Source organism: Prionailurus bengalensis, chromosome B1 (assembly GCF_016509475.1).
Source record: "Prionailurus bengalensis isolate Pbe53 chromosome B1, Fcat_Pben_1.1_paternal_pri, whole genome shotgun sequence".
Classification (NCBI taxonomy): domain Eukaryota; kingdom Metazoa; phylum Chordata; class Mammalia; order Carnivora; family Felidae; genus Prionailurus; species Prionailurus bengalensis.
The window spans coordinates 110,120,282-110,141,186 of record NC_057344.1 but is presented as its reverse complement, the minus strand read 5'-3'; the positions used below and the strand labels follow the sequence as shown (position 1 = coordinate 110,141,186).

At 37.1% G+C, this 20,905-nt stretch overlaps 1 protein-coding gene across 1 annotated transcript in view; it reads right to left on the bottom strand.

The window, feature by feature from the left end:
* Positions 1–4,211: 4,211 nt before the first annotated feature.
* ARSJ (arylsulfatase family member J) overlaps positions 4,212–20,905 on the bottom strand; it is an 83,827-nt gene continuing 67,133 nt past the window's right edge. Inside the window, exon 2 of the mRNA XM_043569720.1 lies at positions 4,212–7,675. Coding sequence (XP_043425655.1) covers positions 6,271–7,675 — 1,405 coding nt within the window. The 3' untranslated portion in view covers positions 4,212–6,270. The remainder of the gene's footprint in view (positions 7,676–20,905) is intronic.

Genomic DNA, 20,905 nt, shown 5'->3' with positions numbered 1-20,905 from the left:
CCCAGGGGCTAGAGTGGATTGATACTCAAATCATGAAAAGCTACAAATAAAGAAATGTTAGTGGGACATGTATTAGAATGAGTCTCCATGACTGATGAATTATGTTACCATTCTTGCTGAAAAGGATCCTCTGGAAGGTCTGGTGATGAAGACATGAGAAATTACAGTTTCACATGCTATATAAAATTAAGGTTTTGTTTTTGTTAACCTTAATTATATAAAAAAAAATTCTCATAGTTGTTTAGGATTCAGAAGTTCAGTCGAAAGTATCTGCCAGTCATTCACAACTCTCAAGGCTGAAGAACATTAATTCTTTAAAGTATTGTTTCTCGAGAGATTAGTATGTCATATTGAAAATTGGTTGTGGATTTTTATTCTGAAAGACGGATTTTACTTTTATTTGATTAAGAAGATGCTCCCCACTTAAAATTATCAGCTAAAGAATTCCTGCAAAGAGTGAATATGTAGACATTTCTATTAAGCCTATGTTATTTTCTCGTTCTTTTTCAGTTTGGGGGATTAATTTTACACAACATTGCATAAGCCAATTGACCAAGAACATTATAGGATTGCAGCAAACTTGAGAGAAAGGAAATCTCAAGTCAGAGACATGAAATGGAAGGTTAGGTAATATTTGTCTGCCTAACTCCCAAGGACATTTTGGCATCCTGTGTTTAATAATGCCATATCTAGCCAATAAATCAATAGACTTCATAGGGATGCTACAATCTAGCTTAAGAAAAATACATCTTTAAAAAAGAATTCCTGGGAGCCTGGTGGTGCAGTCAGTTAAGCAGCTGAATTCAGCTTAGGTCACGATCACACGGTTCATGAGTTCGAGTGCCGCATCCGGTAAACTTGAGCCCCTCATCCAGTTAGCACTAGTCCTCCATGTGGTGAACATGAGCCCTGCTTTAGGTGAACATGAGCCCCGCTTCAGGTGAGTCCCATTTTTCTCTCTCTCTGCCCCTCGCTCACTTGCACCCTTTCTCAAAAAAAAAAAAAAAATCCTGCTTTGCCAAATTGGAGAGCTTTGTAATGGAATACCCAAGGATATGAGCTATAGTCTATGTGGCTTCATAATTCTATGAAGACACAGGCTTGTTTGCTATATATATTTTTTCTTTCATGATTTGCTACAAAAAATTATTCACGATTTAAGCTCCCACCTCTCCTTTCTGAAAAGTCTCATTTCAACTAATGTATCTATAATATTCAAAGTGTGTTAGAATAATAGTGTTCTGCCCTGTTAGGTAATAAAGATTATGTAGATAAAATTTGCTCTCAATTTTGTGTGACTTTTGCTTGGTTTTTGCTGTAATACTCTGTTTTTATAACTGTACGTTATTAGAGTTACTTTTTTTATAGTGCTGGAAATGTCTGTATTTCACATCACTACTATTATTATGAGAAAAGGTATTAGGGAGGATTAGTTCTATTTTCAGCAGTGAAAGCTCTCTATAAAGAAATGCAAAACGGAAACCTAAGCAAATGTAGCTGAACATATGGATATATGTGATTATTTTATTTATTCATTCAAAAGATATATATTGAATGCTGACTATGAGGTGGACATTGTTTTATATACTGGTGGTACAGATGTAAATAGAGCAGACATAAACCACTTTTCTTAAGAAGCTTATACTCTAGTGGGAAGAAACAGAGAATAAAGAAAATATGTAAGTAAAATATGAAATATGTTAAAGAGTGATAAGTGCTACAGAAAGAGATTCGGAAGAAGGGTGGGGGAGATGAGGATGTTTGGTTCGTTGATTTATGGCTGTGTCTCCTAGGAGATGTACATGACCTGAAGGCAGGGACTCTGTCTGATGATGCTTGTCATCATACCCTCGCAGGTATCATTACATGTGGCACTTGGCAAATCTTGAAAGAATGGGTGGATAAACTCAGCATTGAGTGAACCCTCCCCTTATCTTGATCTACTTTTTTTCCTTCACATTACTTTATATAATACAGCAATCCCAAGACCCCAGGTGGATGCCTGAAACCACAGATAATGTCTAACCCTATATTCTACATTTTTTGCTATACATACATACCTATGATAAAACTTAATTTATAAATGAAACACAGAGATTAACAGCAATCTGTAATCACAAAATAGAACAATTATAACAGTATACTGTAATAAAAGTTGTGTGAATAAGGGTCTCTTTCAAATATCTTACTGTATTTTACTCAGCCTTCTTGTGATGACATGAGATGAAAAAATCCCAAAGTGATGAAATGAAGTGAGGTGAATGACCTGAGCATTGGGATGGCAAACCATTGACCTGATGATACGGAAGAAGAAGTATCATCTGCTTCCGGGCTGCAGTGGACCGTGAGTAAATGAAACCATGGAAAGCAAAACTGAGGCTAAGGAGGGGTGGGGGGTGGAGGGAGGGGATTTTGTATATAATTTGTGTATAAGTTTTGTTCATTATTAATTGTCTGCCTAACTTGGCAAGAGCATAACCTGCACAAAGGTAAGAATTTTTACCTGACAGATAGAATTTTACCTGACAGGTAGTAGGATATGATAAATATTTGTTGCATGAACGTACACATTTGGATAAGTGATTTTCCCTAAGAGGGAACAATGAAGTTATTAGCTTATGACATAAGAATTTTGTTTGCTTCTTTTGCAAAGCCAACTTACTTCTGCCAACAACACATATTCTGATAGCTACTGACAAATTCACAATTTGCTCAAGCACCTTATGAATTAAATGCTTAAGAAGCTAATCCTGATGCCAAACTCATGTACCTTGGAATATCAAATGCCAAAATACATTAACTGTATACTTATTCAGTGGTCAATGGCATGCCGTTTTCTCTATTTCTGAAGATCTTCAAAAAGATTTTCAAGAAATTGTAACAGTCGCTCAATTTTTTGAAAAGTGAAGTAAGAGTGTGTAAATATACATGAAACATCTCCTTTAGTAGACTGGACAGATGTGGGGTGGAAGTTTTCACTGGAAAGGTACCACAAGGTTTTGTTGCTTTGTTATTTGTTGCTTTGTTGCTTTTTTATTCCAATAAAATGTTTATATCCTTTCTCATCCAAGGCACATAGCCATAGCCACAAAGTATTTTCTGACAAAGCTAGTGGGAAACAGGACTTTCTTTTGTTCTCCTAATGAAAGGATCAGAGGTTTTTTTTAATTTGTTTTTAATGTTTATTTATTTTGAGAGAGAGACAGAGCATGAATGGGGAAGGGGCAGAGAGACGGGGAGACACAGAATCTGAAGCAGGCTCCAGGCTCTGAGCTGTCAGCACAGAGCCTGAGGAGGGGCTCAAACTCACAAACCATGAAATCATGACCAGACCCTAAGTTGGATGCTTCACAGACTGAGCCACCCAGGGGCCCCAGGATCAGAGGCTTTAAAGAGTTGCAATTTACACTTGGAAGAGCCACAGGTGGCCCTAGAAATTCAACCTGAGAATCGCAGTTTAGGAGATTGACACCTGAGACTAAATACCCAGTATTAACAGAGTTTGAATGATTAGGACATGGAAGTCAAGTGTACAGTATTTTCCTTCCTGGGCATCTTGAAATACCTAGTGATTTGCTGACAGCATTTTGGAAAGATTTTTGTTCATTATTTATAGATGACTATTAGACTTTAGCTCCTTAAGGGCAAGACAGACTTCTCTTAAATCAGTCTACCTAAGCACCAGGTGCAGCGAACAATAGCAACATTTGTGAAGCCATTTCTAGATAGAAGACTGTGGGCTAATTTATTTTCATTGAGAAAGTTATGGTCATTAATAGAGAACTTAAAATCACATCATATTATGTAATCCTTAGTGGCTTCATGTGAGTTAATTTTCATAATCTTAATTGCCTCCTTTTTCTAGAAGATTCTATGTTTACACTCATAATTTTCAAAGTCTGTTCCACACTTTGCCTTGTGCTGTGCAATGTGCTATTGACAAGAGTTTTATGGTGAAATAAATTAGAAAATCATGAATAAAAACTTCCATCTGTTAGAGATTAATGAGGCAAATCAGGATTTTAAGAACTCTTAAGAAAGGCAGCATTAAAGAGACCTTTTTAACTTTGTTTAACTCAGCATTTCCTGAACTTACCCTCAAAAGTATTTTCTAATGATAACACTATTTCTTGAGTTATAAGACGTCAACTGTTGTAAATCACATCATTATTTGATGTACCACTAAGAAAGGAAAACACTGACAATATGCCTTTGATTTCTAAGACTCATTTAATATATAGTCTATAAAACACAAGCTCAGGAAATAGTTCTTTATCCTACATAAAACATATACTCTAGAAGTAAAATACTAAAATTATTTTTTATCATTTTGGTTAGTAATTTCAGTAACAGTCTAAATGTTCTTTTATTGATTTCCATAAATTGTGAAAGGCAGTCCCTTGAATTCTGATACAAATGTATTTAATGATATGCTGCCATACCACCGCATACATTTTGTTATCACAGTTGTAACTTCTTTCTGTGATTTTTGAAGTGTTGACTATGAGGCTTAGAGGCCCTTGTATTAGGGGAAGTCACTTTAAAGAAAACTCTAGGGCAGACAGAGGAGCCACATCAATCTAGGCCCATTGATGACCCATGATAAATTTTATTACAAACCATGCTCTCCTTTTTTTTTTTTCTTTAAGTTTATTTACTTATTTTTGAGAGAGAGAGAGACGGAGAGCAGGAGCAGAGGAGGGGCAGAGAGAGAGGGAGAGACAGTGAATCTCAGCAGGCTCTGCATGCTCAGCACAGAGCCCAGGATGGGGCTCAGTACAGGGCTCGGTACAGGCTAGAACTCACAAGCTGTGAGATCACGACCTGAGGCGAGTCGAAGGCTTAACCACCAACTGAGCCACCCAGGTGTCCCAAGATCATGCTCCTTTAATCCTCCTCATGGTATTCACACATGTGAGTTCCAAACCTGATTTTTAATTATTCCAGGTAGGATCCATATCTTCATTTCTCTCTGTCTCCCCAGTGTGTCCACTTTATATAAGAGTAGGATCATTATAAATGTTATTTATTAACAAAAGGACATTTTTGTCTATGAAATAGCCAAGTGGAAACATCTCCTATTTGAAAAAATCCATATTATTTACTATGGTAGTTAGCAAATCATACCTGCAATTGCCTATTTGTAAAGATGTTTGTTGTTAAGATGAAGAATATAATTTCATCTAGAAATTAGATCAGAAAAGCCACAATAAAGTTTCTAGTGCCATAAAATAAGTCATTTTAATAATAAAGACACATAAATAAGGTGTTTATTATGATAGAGACAATAAAGTTGTCTTTCAACCCTGTACAACACTGAATTCCAAGTAATTTGTAAGGAATATATTCATCTTTTTACATTCAAATAATGGCTGAACAATGAGGATTATCATTCCTGCTGAATAATTTTCTTTTTATCTTTTACGAATTCACCCAGTATTACAGTAATTTATAGTACTACAGTGCTTGGTAATATTGAAGATATGAAATAAAATTCTTCTAACAGTATTTAGAAAATAAAAATAAAATAATTAAAAGTTATTTGTATAACTTTTTTGTGAAAACAAAATAATTAATATTTTCTGTAAAAATAAATTACATACTTTACGTTGAAACATCATTCTATTAAAGTGTTTAGAAAATAGTTACATTCACGTTTTGGCAGTGTGCTCAAACATTCTTATATGCCATTCCCTCATGCATGACAGAATGAGGTGCAAGCTGTTTTACATGGGAGTAACAGCTTATTTTCACAGGAAAGGAAATGATACGTGAAATGGAATTAACTTCAAAAACCAAGTATCATAAGACAGAGATACAATAATTCACGAAGAAAACGTATCTTTCAAGGCCTTTCAGGTGATGCAACCTTTGACTGTACTTTATCAAAGGTAGTTTTTAATCATGCTACCCTGTAACTTCCATCAAATTAGCATGTCCGTTGATCGCAGTTTTAAAGCATAGTGTCTGGTCAGTTGACGAAAGCACAACAGTTGCACTGATTAAGGACCATTTTTGTAAAGGAGCAAAAGAAATCAGCATCTCCATTCTCCTCTAAGTGTGGCTTGCAAGGGTAGCACCTTTGGCACAAAACAGAACCGTCTTCCACATGACGACCAGGTGGCAGCAGTCTCTGGAGTGGCACAACATGAAAACAGGGCTGCTACTTCTGGCAGTAAAATTATTGAGCCAAATTTGCTGGTCTCTCTAGAAAACAGCTAAAAGACTAAGACCGACTTAAGTTTAACCAGACAGGAAAAAAATTTGTACTTATCTAAGATAATGGCAAATGCCTGAATGGCAATTTGGAAATGAACCTGCTTTTGGCTGTTTCTTCTTTTTCTTACTTTTCTTCTGCTTTTTCTCAGCCTTATTTTTGCTCGGCTTCTTTTTCTTGTTTTCCTCTTTATACCATGGTCCCCAGACTCCTCCGTTGAGCCGAGGATTACTCCTAGGGTCTTTGGGAGGGTACCTGACAGGCACTGCGGTTCTATTGAACTGTGAGAGCCTCCGTAGGAGCTGTTTCACGATTCCAGGATACCTAGTAGATAGGTCCACCCTCTCATATGGGTCAGCCGTGATGTTGAAAAGCCATATGCTTTTGCCAGTCGACAACGTAATTCGTTCATTGTGCCACCGGTTTGGCCCCAGGTTGCTGAAAGACTGAGGGGGGACCCAGTCACTGTAGCCAGGGTTTCCTGTAAGCAGTTTCCAGTGCTGCACCCTGATGGCTGACTGGATTGCAGTGTTCCAGATCCCATAGCCTGCTGCCCAGGAGCCATTTTTTGCCTTGGTATAAATGGGGTCGATGTTGTGCAAAATATCCACCCGGGGTGAACGAAGGCCTTCGCTTATGGTTTCCCAGACATCATAGCCATCCAGTTGAGTGTCCTCATCAATCTGTCCTTCAGCCAGTGAAATAAGAGTGGGGTACCAGTCAGTGATGTGCACAAGCTCCTTACACACTGTTCCCTTGTTTTTCAGAAGTGGACTATGCACAAAGCCAACAGCTCGAATGCCCCCTTCCCAGTATGTTCCTTTGCTACCTCTGAGAGGCCAGTTACTTCCTCCTGCTGTGGGTTGGCCGCCATTATCTGAAGAGTAGATGATAATGCTGTTGTTATAGAAACCGTATGTCTTCAGAGCCAGGGTCACATTGTTGATTGCTTCATCTAAGCAGGAAAGCATGGCAGCGTACCTCCGCCTATTTATGTTGATAATGGATCTGTAATGTTCAAAATACCTGCCAGGAGCTTGCAGTGGTGAGTGAACAGCTTGGTAGGCAATATATAAAAATATAGGCTTTCTGGGATCATGGGAAGCTAAGATTTGCTGAACTCTTTGAGTGTACATCTGTGTGGAGTATAGGCCATTGTCATAGTCCCAGGCAGCATTGTCATTTTCATATAAGTCATAGCCACACATCCCAGGACTGTCACATTTGTAGTGTGTATAGTAATCACCGCTTCCCAAGAGGGAACCAAAAAAGGTATCAAATCCTCTCTTGGTGGGCATACATTCTTTTCTGTAAAAACCCAAGTGCCATTTTCCAACCATATGTGTCGAATATCCAACCTCCTTCAGCTTCTGAGGTAGGGTTGCATTGTCCAGAGGTAAGCAGTTGGGTTGGGTAGGTCTTATGATAGAATGTTGAAGTCCGGTGTGTATCTGATACCTTGATAAGAGTAAAAAATTTTGTCAGTGCAGGATAAAAGAGATATTATAAAGATTCTTAAACTAAACAATGCTCTTGTGAAGAGAAACTTCACCCCAACTAAAATATGACCAATTCAGTATTTCTACTGCTGATTCAAGTCTTACCCTAGTTAGTTTCATATATAACATTTGAAATACATTTGACTCTAAATCGGTACTTTTGAAACTGAGATTTCACCACTTACCTCAAAGTGTCTTTAAAATTCTTCTAACAGTATTAATCTGAATAAACTTTAATCTCTTAACTAATTATGTAATGTTGAAAACTAATGTGATAAGGGAAAGGATATGAATGTACATAGAGTATTATTATTATTATTAGTCTAGAGAACTCACATTAGCTCCCAAATCATTTCCTGAGATCTCTAATTCAAGCTAATTCTGAAGTACTAAAAATACATGCAAAAGTTATACAAAAGTCTCCTGTTTGATTGTCACAAAAATATTTTATAATTAGTCCCCAGTCTGCTAGATCTCTGTAAAGAGAAAGAATTTTTTCTGGCTCACAATACATTATTGCTGAAAAACCATCCTAGGTTAAGTATTTTAGCTAATGCTAAGGAAGGATTACATTTTCGCCCAAACAACAGGAAATGAGTTCTTTCATGTATTTTCCACAGTGTCTCCCTTTTTAAAAAAGTTACATTCACTTACAATGTAGTCTAGGAAAACAAGGTAACCCTTTCTATACATTAAAATTAAATGAACGTTAGTTTCTGGCATTGTTCTTTTTCCCAAAGATATTTTGCCAAGGATTTTTTTTTTCAGAGAATGGTTATTATCACATAGTGTATGAATTTTCACTTGGGTCAAGATGTGCCTATCAGTTAATGACATTTAAAAGTGATTGATTCCATAGTTATTATATAAGTTCAAAAGGACTTTTAAAATAGAAAATATAGAAATTCTGAGAAAATGAAGGTTGTAGAAGGTTTTAAAGTAAATGTGAAAATATTCTTGGAATCAAGTTACAAAGAGTAATATTGAGATCAAAAGTAAAAGTTTTTACAATGGATTTAACCAGAAAGGCCAACATGTCATACATACCTTGGGTGAGTACTTCAATTTATTTAAATCTACAAATGAAAGGTTAATGTAACTGCGAGTTCTTTTGAAGAATCAATTGTAGTCACATGCTTTTGGTTTTGTAGGGTCTATAGGGATATTTGGTCACTAAGGCAAGGCAACATTCACATGGGCCCTGTCTGCTCTGCTGATCATTTAGCTGTCAAAGTTTCACAATTATCACAATTGTAAGAATTTAAAATGTAATCAATTCTCAAAGAAATAAGCATTTCAAAAGCATTATTTAGCACCAAAGTCAGACAGTATTGTTACTATCCTTGGTAACTTTTTTAAATACTATTTTATGTATATTGTTCTGGTTATTTTAAGTTTGTATATTTTGAGAGAGAGAGTGCGTGTGTGAGTGCGTGCAAGCAGGGGAGGGCCTTTCAGAGAGGGAGAGAATGAGAATCCCAAGCAAGCTCTGCACTGTCAGCTCAGAACCCAGTTCTGGGTTGGGCTTGAACTCATGAAACAAACTGTGAGATGGATCATGAGCCAAAACCAAGAGTAAGACGCTTAATGGACTAAGAAACCCAGGTGCCCCTCCTTGATAATTTTTGATGATCTAGTTCAAGATCCAAAACATTCACTTGTGAAACTATTGATTTTGTGACAAGGACATGACGAATTGGTAACACCTATCATCTTAAGCATTGAGTAAATTTAAAAACTGAAAAATCTGTATGGGTAAGCATTTTGATGAATTATTAACTAAATAATTCTATGCAGAAAATGTACTTGGCCAGAGCATCTATTCAATTCATTGAATGGCTAACCAATTCAATCTTTCTAATCAAACTGGGCATTCTCTCAGCTAGTACTAAAGCAAAAGTAATTGAGCCTTTTGAAAAGCAGGAAGTACAGAAAATGTTTACACAAAAAATAGTAGGAAAGAAGAGGTGTGCTTCTTTCAGGAGAGGGTATAGTGTTAGCAGATAAGTGAGAGAGGTCAGAATTATTAACTGTGTGGTTTCTGTCTTCCCCACAGCCTAGAACAGTTTTCATATGGGAAAATCCAGAACCAACAACAAAAAGATTAGGCAGTGGCTCATAACAGAAGAGATATTTTCAGGACAGACTCTTATTAAATGAACTTGAGACTGAGGCCAAATTGTTGGAGTTTCAGGTAGAATCTGGGGCATGGGTTAGGGGTACAGTTTGGGGGTCAGACACTGTTGGGTTTGAGTTTGCTCCACTGCTTATTAGCTGTGTAGCTTTGGGCAGTACTTAACCACTCTGATCCTCAGTTACCTCCTCTGTAAAATAGAGATAATAATACATATTGTGTTGCTGTGGCATTGAAGACAGCATAGAGTCTGGTAAGGAGAATATGTCAGCAAATGATTGGTTTTGCTATTATTACATCAGAGTTCTGAGTTACTATGTTACACATTTGTGTAAAGTTTTATAATGTATAGGCTTTCTTTCACATGTATTATTGCATTTAGTCCTCATTGCAACAGTAAGAAGTAGGATGCTTTTATGTTAACTTTAAACATTTTTTAAAAGTTTATTTATTTTGAGAGAGAGAGAGAGAGAACAGGAGGGGTAGAGAGACAGGGACAGAGAGAGAGAAAGAGCGAGAAAGAGAGAGAGAGAGAGAGAGAGAGAGAGAGAGAGAGAGAGAGAGAGAATCCCAAGTAGGCTCCGCACTGTCAGCACAGAGCTCGGCATGGGGCTTGATCCCAGGACCTATGAGACCACAACCGGAGCTGAAATGAAGAGCCAGATGCTTGACAGACTGAGCCACCCAGGTGCCCCTTATGTAAATTTTAGAGACAAGAGAATAGAGATGTAGAGATGAGCCCAATTCCTCCAACCTGCTCCTCCAAGCTGTGAAATGAATTCCTGAATGACAGAGCTTAAGCTGATGCTCTTTCTATTCTCATACAGAGTTAATATCAGTACTTCTTGAAAAATCAAGGAGCAGAGGAAAGATGGCATCAGTCTTGAGAAGCAAATCGGTTCTAACTTTCTAATGAAAGATGGGGAGGATTTTTGTAAACCAAATAGTGAGGCTTATCGTGATCCCAGAAAAAAATTGAGAATAATTTTTTAAGGGGATGCCTCGTGAGCATGTTAAAACAAAACAAAACAAAACAAAACAAAACAAAACAAAACAAAACAAAAACAAATTAGGTGGAGCCAAAAAGAAAAGTCTTGCTAAGTTAGCTTAATTTTCTTTTTTTAAAAAAAGATCAGTATTAGGTAAACAGCTTAGGAAAATGATGGGCATTTCAAAAATCTGCTCATGATTCTTTTATTATAAAATAATGAAAAAAAAATAACTGCATGGTAACATGGTATATTCACCAGAATAATAATAATATTACACATTCACACCAATCAAGGCATACAGAAAATTTTCATTTATATTATTTCTCTGGCTTCTACAACTCTGTGGACTAGGCAGGGGTAATCCATTTATTACTTTCATCTAATAACAAGGAAGACAAAAACACTGAAACTCAGAGTAATTTAGTATAATTGAGTGGTTTGCCAGGCTTTACAGCTGTAAATCTTGAGGTTCTACTCTGGAATCCAGATTTTTTGGCTTTAGAGACTTTTCCATGGTACACAAACAGATTACTGAACAGCTAGACCCATTTAAAGTTTGGGTTAATTCATTTGCATTAATCTTCAGTATTTATTAGTTCAGTTAAGCAATATGTTGAGTGTAAAATGTGTGCCAGGGACTAAGCTTTTGTTTTGTTTTGTCCACTACCTTCCCATCCCCAAAGCTTTGACACCCCTAAGTGAGCTCTAGGTAAAGATTGTACCAGCGATGGGGGTGAGTTCAAGGCATGAGCTCCTTGAACCTTGGGGTCAGGTGGGGCTTGAGACAGTGCTTTCAGTCATGGAGAACACCACTGAATAGTAACAAATTATTTTCTTTCAGGAAGGAGACGGTTGGAATCTAGGGAAGAATCTTTGGCAAAATAGTGACTTTAAGTTGGCAGCAGCAACTAGCTTGATTATCAATCAGATAATTCTTCAAAATACACTACAAAATAGTATATTAATTAATGTAACTGATTAATTGGTCGAAGACTGCTGATCTGGAAAGTAGTCTCGAGCAGTACAACAAGGCTCTTTCCTTGGCTTCAATGCATTGGTCATTATTATCCATTGATTATTATAATCCATGATATATCCATATCCATTATCATCCATTATTGCTATGACTTGAATAAGAAACAGAAGAAATGCTTATTATCTAGGTGGAATAGTCAATATTATAAGTGGCATAATCAAGATTCAAAGTAATCTAAATGACCTGAAATGTTGAAACAAAGACGACGATATACAGATCAAAAGTTAAGGAAGGGCTCAAAGAGTGAGGGGAATATGTCAAAAAGATGCAGAATCCTGAATGAAGGGGCTCTTGCTGGCCAAATCTGGGATAATGTGAGCATCAAAATAAATAGTGATAGTAAAGAATTATACCAATGAATCAAATAGGAAACCCTGAGTCCATACTAATAAAAAGAAATAAGTAAATAATAAAAGGTTGCTATGGAATAGGATGACATAGTCTACATAATAATTACAAACCACGTAATCAAAGAGTAACTGTACAGTGAAAGCACCTGATAAACACCATATAAATCAAGCGATTAAAGTTAACATCTCAGTAATTGGGACAAATCAACATCTTGTGCCTGCAGACAGGATGCAATGAGAGAAGAACAGCATTGTTTCTGTGGTGTGCCAGCCTAAGATGCATAAGGTGAATCTAGTCCCGAGTAAACAACAGGCAAACCCAAACTGAGGGATATTCTAAAAAAAAAATGGCTGAAAATATTAGAAAAGTGCCAATATAATGTAAGTCAAAGAAATGGTTCAGGAGAAAATGTTATTTTTTGTTGTACATGTGCAGTACTTGACTTTTTCTATGAGAGTGTTTCAAAATTAAAAAAAAAAACTGTAAGGAAATCTAATTGGGATAAGTGGAAAGCACTACATGTTAAAAAACAATCATTTACATGATCATTATACATCTGGGAAGTTGTATATATCAGACTATGAATTTGATAAAAAAGCAAATATGTAAAGAGCTAAAATGCTAATAAGATCTTACATTATATAAGGGCAGTGTGCAAATTCTAAGAAGTAATATTCCTACTCTGTTAATCAGAACACATCTGGAATAGAGTATTCAATATTTAAGCATGTTCTCCCCAAATATATGTACATTTTTAAATTTATAAATCACACACATCCACTGCTATACCAACTTATGAACATTATAAAGCATACACAATTGAAATTTAAAAAAAAGAAGTAGATCAAAATAAATAGACTTTCTGGTATTTGTTCTTGTATCCTAATGAATCACCCCGTGTTGCCCTTGGGTGTACATATTCCAATTTGGAGACCACTGGTACAGAAGGTAGATTGGTGAAAGATGAGAACTGAAACAGGGATTAATTAGGACGCTGTTACAATAGTCTAGGTCAAAGATGATGGTGGCTTGGACTACCACCTAGTGGCAATAAAAATGGAAGTAAGTGGATAAATCCAATGAATTTAGAACTGATAAGACTAAATCAGTGAAGGGAGGGAAAGGAAAAGGAAAAAAAAAAAAAAAACAAGGACTTTCAGATATGTGGCTGCTATTTTGGTAGATGGCGGATGGACCAGTTGATCTCTGTTTTGTTCCAAAGTATACAATTAGGACTAATGAATAACATTACAAAAAGGCAGATGGCAAAAATAACAACAACAAACAAACAAAAAACCCAACTAGGACAAAAAAAGAAATGAAAAACAAAATAGACTAGATGATCATCTGTCAGGGATTGTGTAAAAGATATATCTGAATTGGAAAAGGAGTACTAGTTACCTTTAAGGTTCCTTCTAACTTTAAGAATTTATGGACCAAGGATGATAGGTCAATGTTTCCTCAAAGAACCCCATGCAATCTCAGAGCAGATTCACGAAAACAAGTTTATAATGTTACATACAAGTATTTGATAAAGAAGTTTCCACAATGCATCATATATATATAACATCTTTCTTTGATTAATATAAAGTTAGCTTAAAAAATAGGTTTTTCACATAGCATTTTCTGAATGCAATGATCATGACTAAGAAAAACTAATTTTGAAATTCAGTCTATTTTTTTTTATTACCATCTGGCTACCATGTGAAGAAAATTCCATATGAACAATAGTAAACCTAGAGTTGATGTCAAATCTGTTGAAATCAATAGCCATCATTCTCACTTTCCTGCCAGCTTAAAAGACAAAAGCTAAGTGGGCTTTTCAGCTTGGTGTTAGAACGTGTAAAGACTTCTGTAATCTTTTTAAATATTCATTTATGTCACTGGGTTCTGGTAGTGGCAGTGGTTTTGAATTCTCTTTTGTCTAGGGAAGTCTAATGTAATATTATTGTTTTAATCCAATTACGTAGTTAATGTACCCTTATAAATGTAAAACACTCATAAGGGTAAAATATGAATCATCACAGTTCCACACAGACTCTAAAGTATAGGATTGTTACAGAATATGAAGTTAGCCGATAGTGTAGGAAAAATTGATATTTTGAAGGGAAGGAACCAAGTATAAGAGACTATAGTTTATGAATCAAATGTCACTTAGATATTTATAAGTTAGAAAAATATAACTAATTTTCCATATTCTGCAAGGTATTCCTTTACCACTTCCTTCCAAAAGACTCTTTTACCTCCAAGACTGTTGTTCTATTTATAGGACTTAATTTCATCTTTTAGTTAATTATGTCTTCTGACAAAGGTTGTACGTGGGAGAGAGGTATCATAATAAGTTTTTCATCTCATGAATGAATGAATTTCATTGGATATTCATTCATGAGATGAACAACTAGACATAGTTTAGAATGAATTACTTATTCAACATTCAATGATTGAGAGCAATGATTCCTGCCCTCAAAGAACTCAGTGAGCCTTCTTGCTCAACTATAGACCCCAACAGTTAAAAGCAGAAATAGGCAAGACTGCTTAACTCATGCTCTAACTAAAACCCATTGTGCTTATTTCTTATCACACTTTCTTGAGGCATTGATGTAGGTGGTTTGCAATGAATGGAAAATTCCAAATGCCAGGCCAGGAAAGCTCTGATAGCAATGGAATGCCTAGAAGACCACACATCCCCTTCCCCACCCAGGTTCATGGACTAAACACATATCCAGTCCCATCCATGATCAATCTCTGCCTGCTCTTTTGCACGTGCCCCCACCCCCATCCTCTCCTCATAAAACTTCAGGTGTCCATATTGCCAGTGGAGAGGCTGGTTGTTCAGTGTAGAGGTTGGTTATTTTTGTAAAAAAAAAATTTAATGGTTTTTTTTATTCATTTTTGAGAGACAGAGCAGGGGAGGGGCAGAGAGAGAGAGGGAGACACAGAATCCGAAGCAGGCTCCAGGCTGTCAGCTGTCAGCACAGAGCCCAATGTGGGGCTCGAACCCATGAACCACAAGATCGTGACCTGAGCTGATGTCGGACACTTAACTGACTGAGCCACCCAGGTGCCCCATGTTGGTTGTTAAGGCTTGAACCTGCCACCTCCGCTAGCTGCCTTCACCCAAAATAAATTTACCTCCTTCTCTTTTCTAAAACTCCTCCCTTGAATTTACTGGCTTCTCTTGTGACGAGTTTATCTGAGTTTGCTGGGCAACAGTGTTGGCAAACATAGCCAGGAGCTCTGCTTTTGATTTGTTGGGATTCCTCAGGATGGAGCAGTTGGCTGTGGCAGCTTGCCAGGGCTTCCCCTTTGTTTCCTGAGTTAGAGGCTATGATAGATCTTTAGGTAACAAGTCTAGTGTCTGAGACAGACAACAATTAGAGGACTATTGTGATAGGGATAAATACTACAACAAAGACAACCAGAGCATTCTCTGAGTACTCATATTAGGCTCAGGAAATGCTCTCAGAGGTGGTCATGTTTGATCTGAGGGCATTGATGGTGTATCTAGGTGAATGTGAGGGAAAGGCAGATATTTGAAACACTTGGAACAATATGGACAAAACACAGAGTCACAAGGGAACATGAATCGAATCTGAGGTGATTCTTGAGGGAAGAACAGCCATCTAGGTTAAGAGCTGACATGAAGGCAAAGAGTTTTTCAGTAAGAGGAGCAGAATGTTCAAATGCACAAAGGGAGAGAATTTGGCCCTCTGTGGATCAACAGTTTAGAATATGAGAACAGAGATTCAGACACACCTTGGTGGAACATGAGACTACAGAGGTAAGTAGGTGCAAGTTACAGAGAGCTGTATTACAGCACATAGCCGTACAAAGATTTTTGTACTTAATGTGAGGCTCACAGAAAACCAAAGAAATACTTTTGAAAAGAGTAATATATAATAAAAGTCTGCATTAGAAAACTCACTCTGGTTGTAGTGTGAAGGGTAGATTGGAGTGAAACATGACAAAGTTAGGTAGGTTTGCCCTAGTGTAAGAGATAAATGCTGACAACTGAAATGGAGATGGGATGCAAAGAAGATTCTAAGGAGGCACATCTGAGAAGGCTACAGGCTATGGAGAATGTGGGAGAGGGGATGGTAAGAGTGAGTCCCAAGTGTCTGGGCTGGGCAGTGGGTGAAAGGAGTTTTCCTGCATGAAGTTAAGAAATCTAAGAACAGGAATGAATGGGAAGATGGTGAGTTCTGTTCTGTGTTTAGTTGGAAGCACCTATAAAATATCCAGTCGGAGGTGTATAGGATGAAATTATTCCACGATTTGAGACTCATTAACATATAGGTGGTGGTAATTCATGGGAACACATGACACCATTTAAAGACAAGATGAGATTGGGGCACCTGGGTGGTTCAGTCAGTTAAGCTCTGACTTTGGATCAGGTCATGATCTCAAGGTTCATGAGTTTGAGCCCCGCATCAGGCTCTGTGCTGACAGCTCAGAGTCTGCAGCCTGCTTCAGATTCTATGCCTCACTCTCTCTCTCTGCCCCTTCCATGCTCAGGTGCTCTCTCTCTCTCTCAAAAATAAACAAATATTAACTTTTTTTTTAAATACAAGATGGGACAGGACACCAAGGTGACCCAGTCAGTTAAGCATTCTACTCTTGGTTTTCTATCAGGTCATGATTTCACGGTTTGTGGATTCAAGACCAATGTCAGGTTCTGAGTTGACAGCATGGTGTGGAGTCTGCTTGGGACTCTCTCTCTCTTTCTCTCTCTCTCTCTCTCTCTCTCTCTCTATCCCTCCCCCACTCACAACCATGTGTGTTCTCTCTCTCAAAATAAATAAATAAACCTAAAAGAAATAAATAAAGACAAAATGGGGACTGAGGGCCAAAGATAGAGCCCAGGAAATGGCACTATTCCGAAGAAAGACAAGCAGCACAGGGAAAGAGTTTGAGATGAAACAGCTGCTGTGTCCACTAGAGTAGTCAAGGGCAGTTTTAGAGTTGCCTGCATCACATACTGCAGAGAAGCCAAGAAAAGTGAGAATTGAAAAGCACCAACGAAACTTGGGAATAAGCCTGTATGATCTTGTAGGGGCCAAGGGCAGACTTCCACCTCCGCCACAACTCCCTGGATGTACCAGGAAGAGAGCTATTAACACAGGTTCCTTTTTACCTAAGAAACTTGATGGCATAATAGGGCAACCTTTGTTTTCCAAACATCTCCCTTCTCCTTCCTACTAATAAACTTCCTTCCCTTTGTATCCCCAAAGGCTTACCCCTCTTCTTAGCTCAAATAAACCTCACATTGCCTGACTCTCTTTGGAAGTTCTTGTCCGTGTGGATCCTGGTAAGTATGAAACTAAATTTGATTTTCTCCTGTTAATCTGTCTACTGTCAATTTGATTCTTAAGTCTAGAATAGAAGGATCTTGAAGGGCAGAGGAAATTCTTTCTCTTTAACAACCTATTAAACTATATTTTAGTAGAAATCCAGATTTTAGTTGCTTGAGTCCTGAATGGAAAGTGAACACTGTGAAAATATTAATTTTCCACTAAGGTAGAGCTGGAAGGCTAGAAGCGGGAGCTATACCATTCAACATCAATTACAGGAAGACCCATCAAAAGAATCTTAACAGGTAAGAATGATCAGTTACAGGTCCCAACAGGAAAAGATGTATACTGCATCTGCTTTAAGAAATTGAGGACCCCTGCAACTCAGCCAATGAAAAACCATCATCACTTTGAACTCTTGTTTTTTCTCCAATGGACCTTAGTTAAAAACAACCCTCCCAACTTCCTCCTTCTCCATAAAATAGTCTTCTTCTCCTTAGTCTGTTGGACTTGCCTATGGCTTTGCTGTAGCTTGCAGGTCCTGAATTATAATTCTCTACCATTCCTGAAGAAACCCATTTTGTTGATAAAATAACTGCTTTTTTTTTAGGTTGACAAAATGTGTAGATGCTGAGTATAAACTATTGCATGATACATGAATGGAAAAAGAAAAAAAAAAGAATAGGGTGAGGCTCCAAGTGCTGATGTGGAGAAATGCTTATGATGTATTATTGAGTAAAAGAACATCTGGCACTGCCAGAGTACCTACTGTATTATTACATTTTTATAACAAAAAAATGTATAAATTCCCCAAAGGCAGGAACTGTTCGCTGCTGTTATCTCCTAAAACAATACCTGCTTCATAATATGACATCAATAAATATTTGTTGAATGAATAAATGAATGAGAATGAGTGTGTATTCATAGAAAGAGAAAGAGAAAGAAAAAAAATGTAAAGATATACACCAAAGAGTTAGACATCATTATTTCCAGGGAGATAATAATAATTGTAAGAGAAGACGAAGCTTGCATTTCCTGATATATAAATTTACATAGAATTTATATATATTATGTAAATACCATTTATAATTTCTATATATTATATAAAATACTGTAAATGAAACTTAGGTGAATGGGTGTCAAAAACTTAGCTTACTCTACTCAGACTAATTACATATGGCACTAATGTTTAATTTAAAATAAAAAAAGAAATCTAAATTCAAACAAAGAAAATGTTCATCTCATCAAAGAGGGTTCTTCTATTAGGGACACCTACTCAGGAGACCACATTTAGACCAGAAGAAAGCAGATGGAATGAACTAAATAAATTATGTAAGTATCCCTTCAAAGCTAGAGAAAATGCTCCCTTTAGGCAAAAATAAATAAATCAATAAATAACTTGTCAGGTAACTTAAAATTCCTGGTTCTGAATGGTCTTTCCTTGTCATGAGAGCCTGTTGTTCATTCCTGCAATTGCCTTGCTCATCCACAATATGTTAACATTTACAACATCAAAGATTTTGCTACGCTGAATACAGTGTCCTGGTCTCATTAGAAACATGGCTGCAAAACACATGTTTAGTGATTTCTTTCTGGAAATTTCCCTTTTAATCTTGAAATTGGTGTCCATCTCGTCAGTGCAGATGAAAGAATGAACGCTTGAGGTCATATCGCCCCAGGCACCACTGGACTGACCAAAGAACCTGTAGGAATGCGGACTCTACTAGCTTATAGGTATGAATCAGCACTACCCTAGAGATAGATCACCGACTGTACCTAATTAAAAGAATAAAGATATTTCTCAGGTTTCAAGTATCTTGGGATGGAGAAGACCTCCAGGCAATCAGACAAAGCGGCACCAGAGCACCTGCTAGAGTGGGCCTTCAATCAATGGTGTCCACCTTTTAGGAAACCCCTTCCCCAAATTTTGTCCTTAAAACCCCTCACTTGCAAACAATCAGGGAGTTTGGGACTTTATTTTATTTTATTTATTTTAATTTTTTTTTCAACGTTTTTTATTTTTGGGACAGAGAGAGACAGAGCATGAACAGGGGAGGGGCAGAGAGAGAGGGAGACACAGAATCGGAAGCAGGCTCCAGGCTCTGAGCCATCAGCCCAGAGCCCGACGCGGGGCTAGAACTCACAGACTGCAAGATCGTGACCTGGCTGAAGTCGGACGCTTAACCGACTGCGCCACCCAGGCGCCCCAAAGGAGTTTGGGACTTTAGAGTATTAGCTCCCTAATCTCCTGGGGGCACCACACCAAAAATTGCCTGTCTTTCTTTACTGCAAAAGGTGGATACTAGTTTTCATTGGCTTGCTGCATATCAGGTGAATAAACTTTTGTTTCCTTCAGTTATAGACTCTTCTATAGTGTGTGTGAATTCTTGGTAGTTTCCACCAAAAGGTCAATTTAGTTCTCAACTAGAGGGTCTTCTCCCCGATTCTTTTTTTTCCATGTTGCCTTTCTTTTTGGAATTATTCCTTTTGAAGACCATACTTTCTACTCCCTTAAAAAAATTAATACATAAGCAAAAGATTACCAAACATCTGTCTAAATGAATATTCACTTATATAATTAGTATGTTCCTTTTCGGTAAAATTATTTACAGAATAAAATTTAAGAGGCAACTCCAGAGGTTTATTTACAGTTATTTAATTTTTAAAAAGTTAACATTTATTAATTTTTGAGAGTGAGAGAGACAGAGTGTGAGTGGGAAGGGGCAGAGAGAGTGGGAGACACTGAATAAGAAGGCTCCAGGCTCCGAGCTGTCAGCACAGAGCCCGACATGGGGCTCGAACTCACAGACGGTGAGATCATGACCTGAGCTGAAGTCAGATGCTTAACAGATTGAGCTACCCAGGTGCCCCTACAATTATTTAATTTGTAGAGACTATTTTAAGGTCACATATATTTCACAAAGCACAGTGTAACTATAGTGTGAAAATAAAATTTTCTATTTCTTTTTGCTATTCTCTTTACTACCACAGAGTATTATTACGTCATTTTTTTTTTTAAGTGCAAGTTTTAATCTCTATTTCAAACAGAAAATGCATGCACAGGTGTGGACCAGAGATTTCTTAAATGTTGAACCACATTTCATGTTACCAACTTTGCCCTAGAGACAGGGTGCGTTAAGGAAAATACCCTTAACTAATATCCTTTGATATTAGAATTCTCAAAGTAAGATATTGATTCCTTAGAAAAAAATTTAAATCCTTTCAATTATTTTGAAAATATGATCTCTCATTTTCCTCTGTATGCATTAGTCTATCATTATTATTCTTCTAGAAATAGGACTGCCATATTTAAGTCCAACATTTTCTTTGTAGTTCTAACTTTATTTTATTTATTTATTTATTTATTTTTTTTATTTATTTTTGG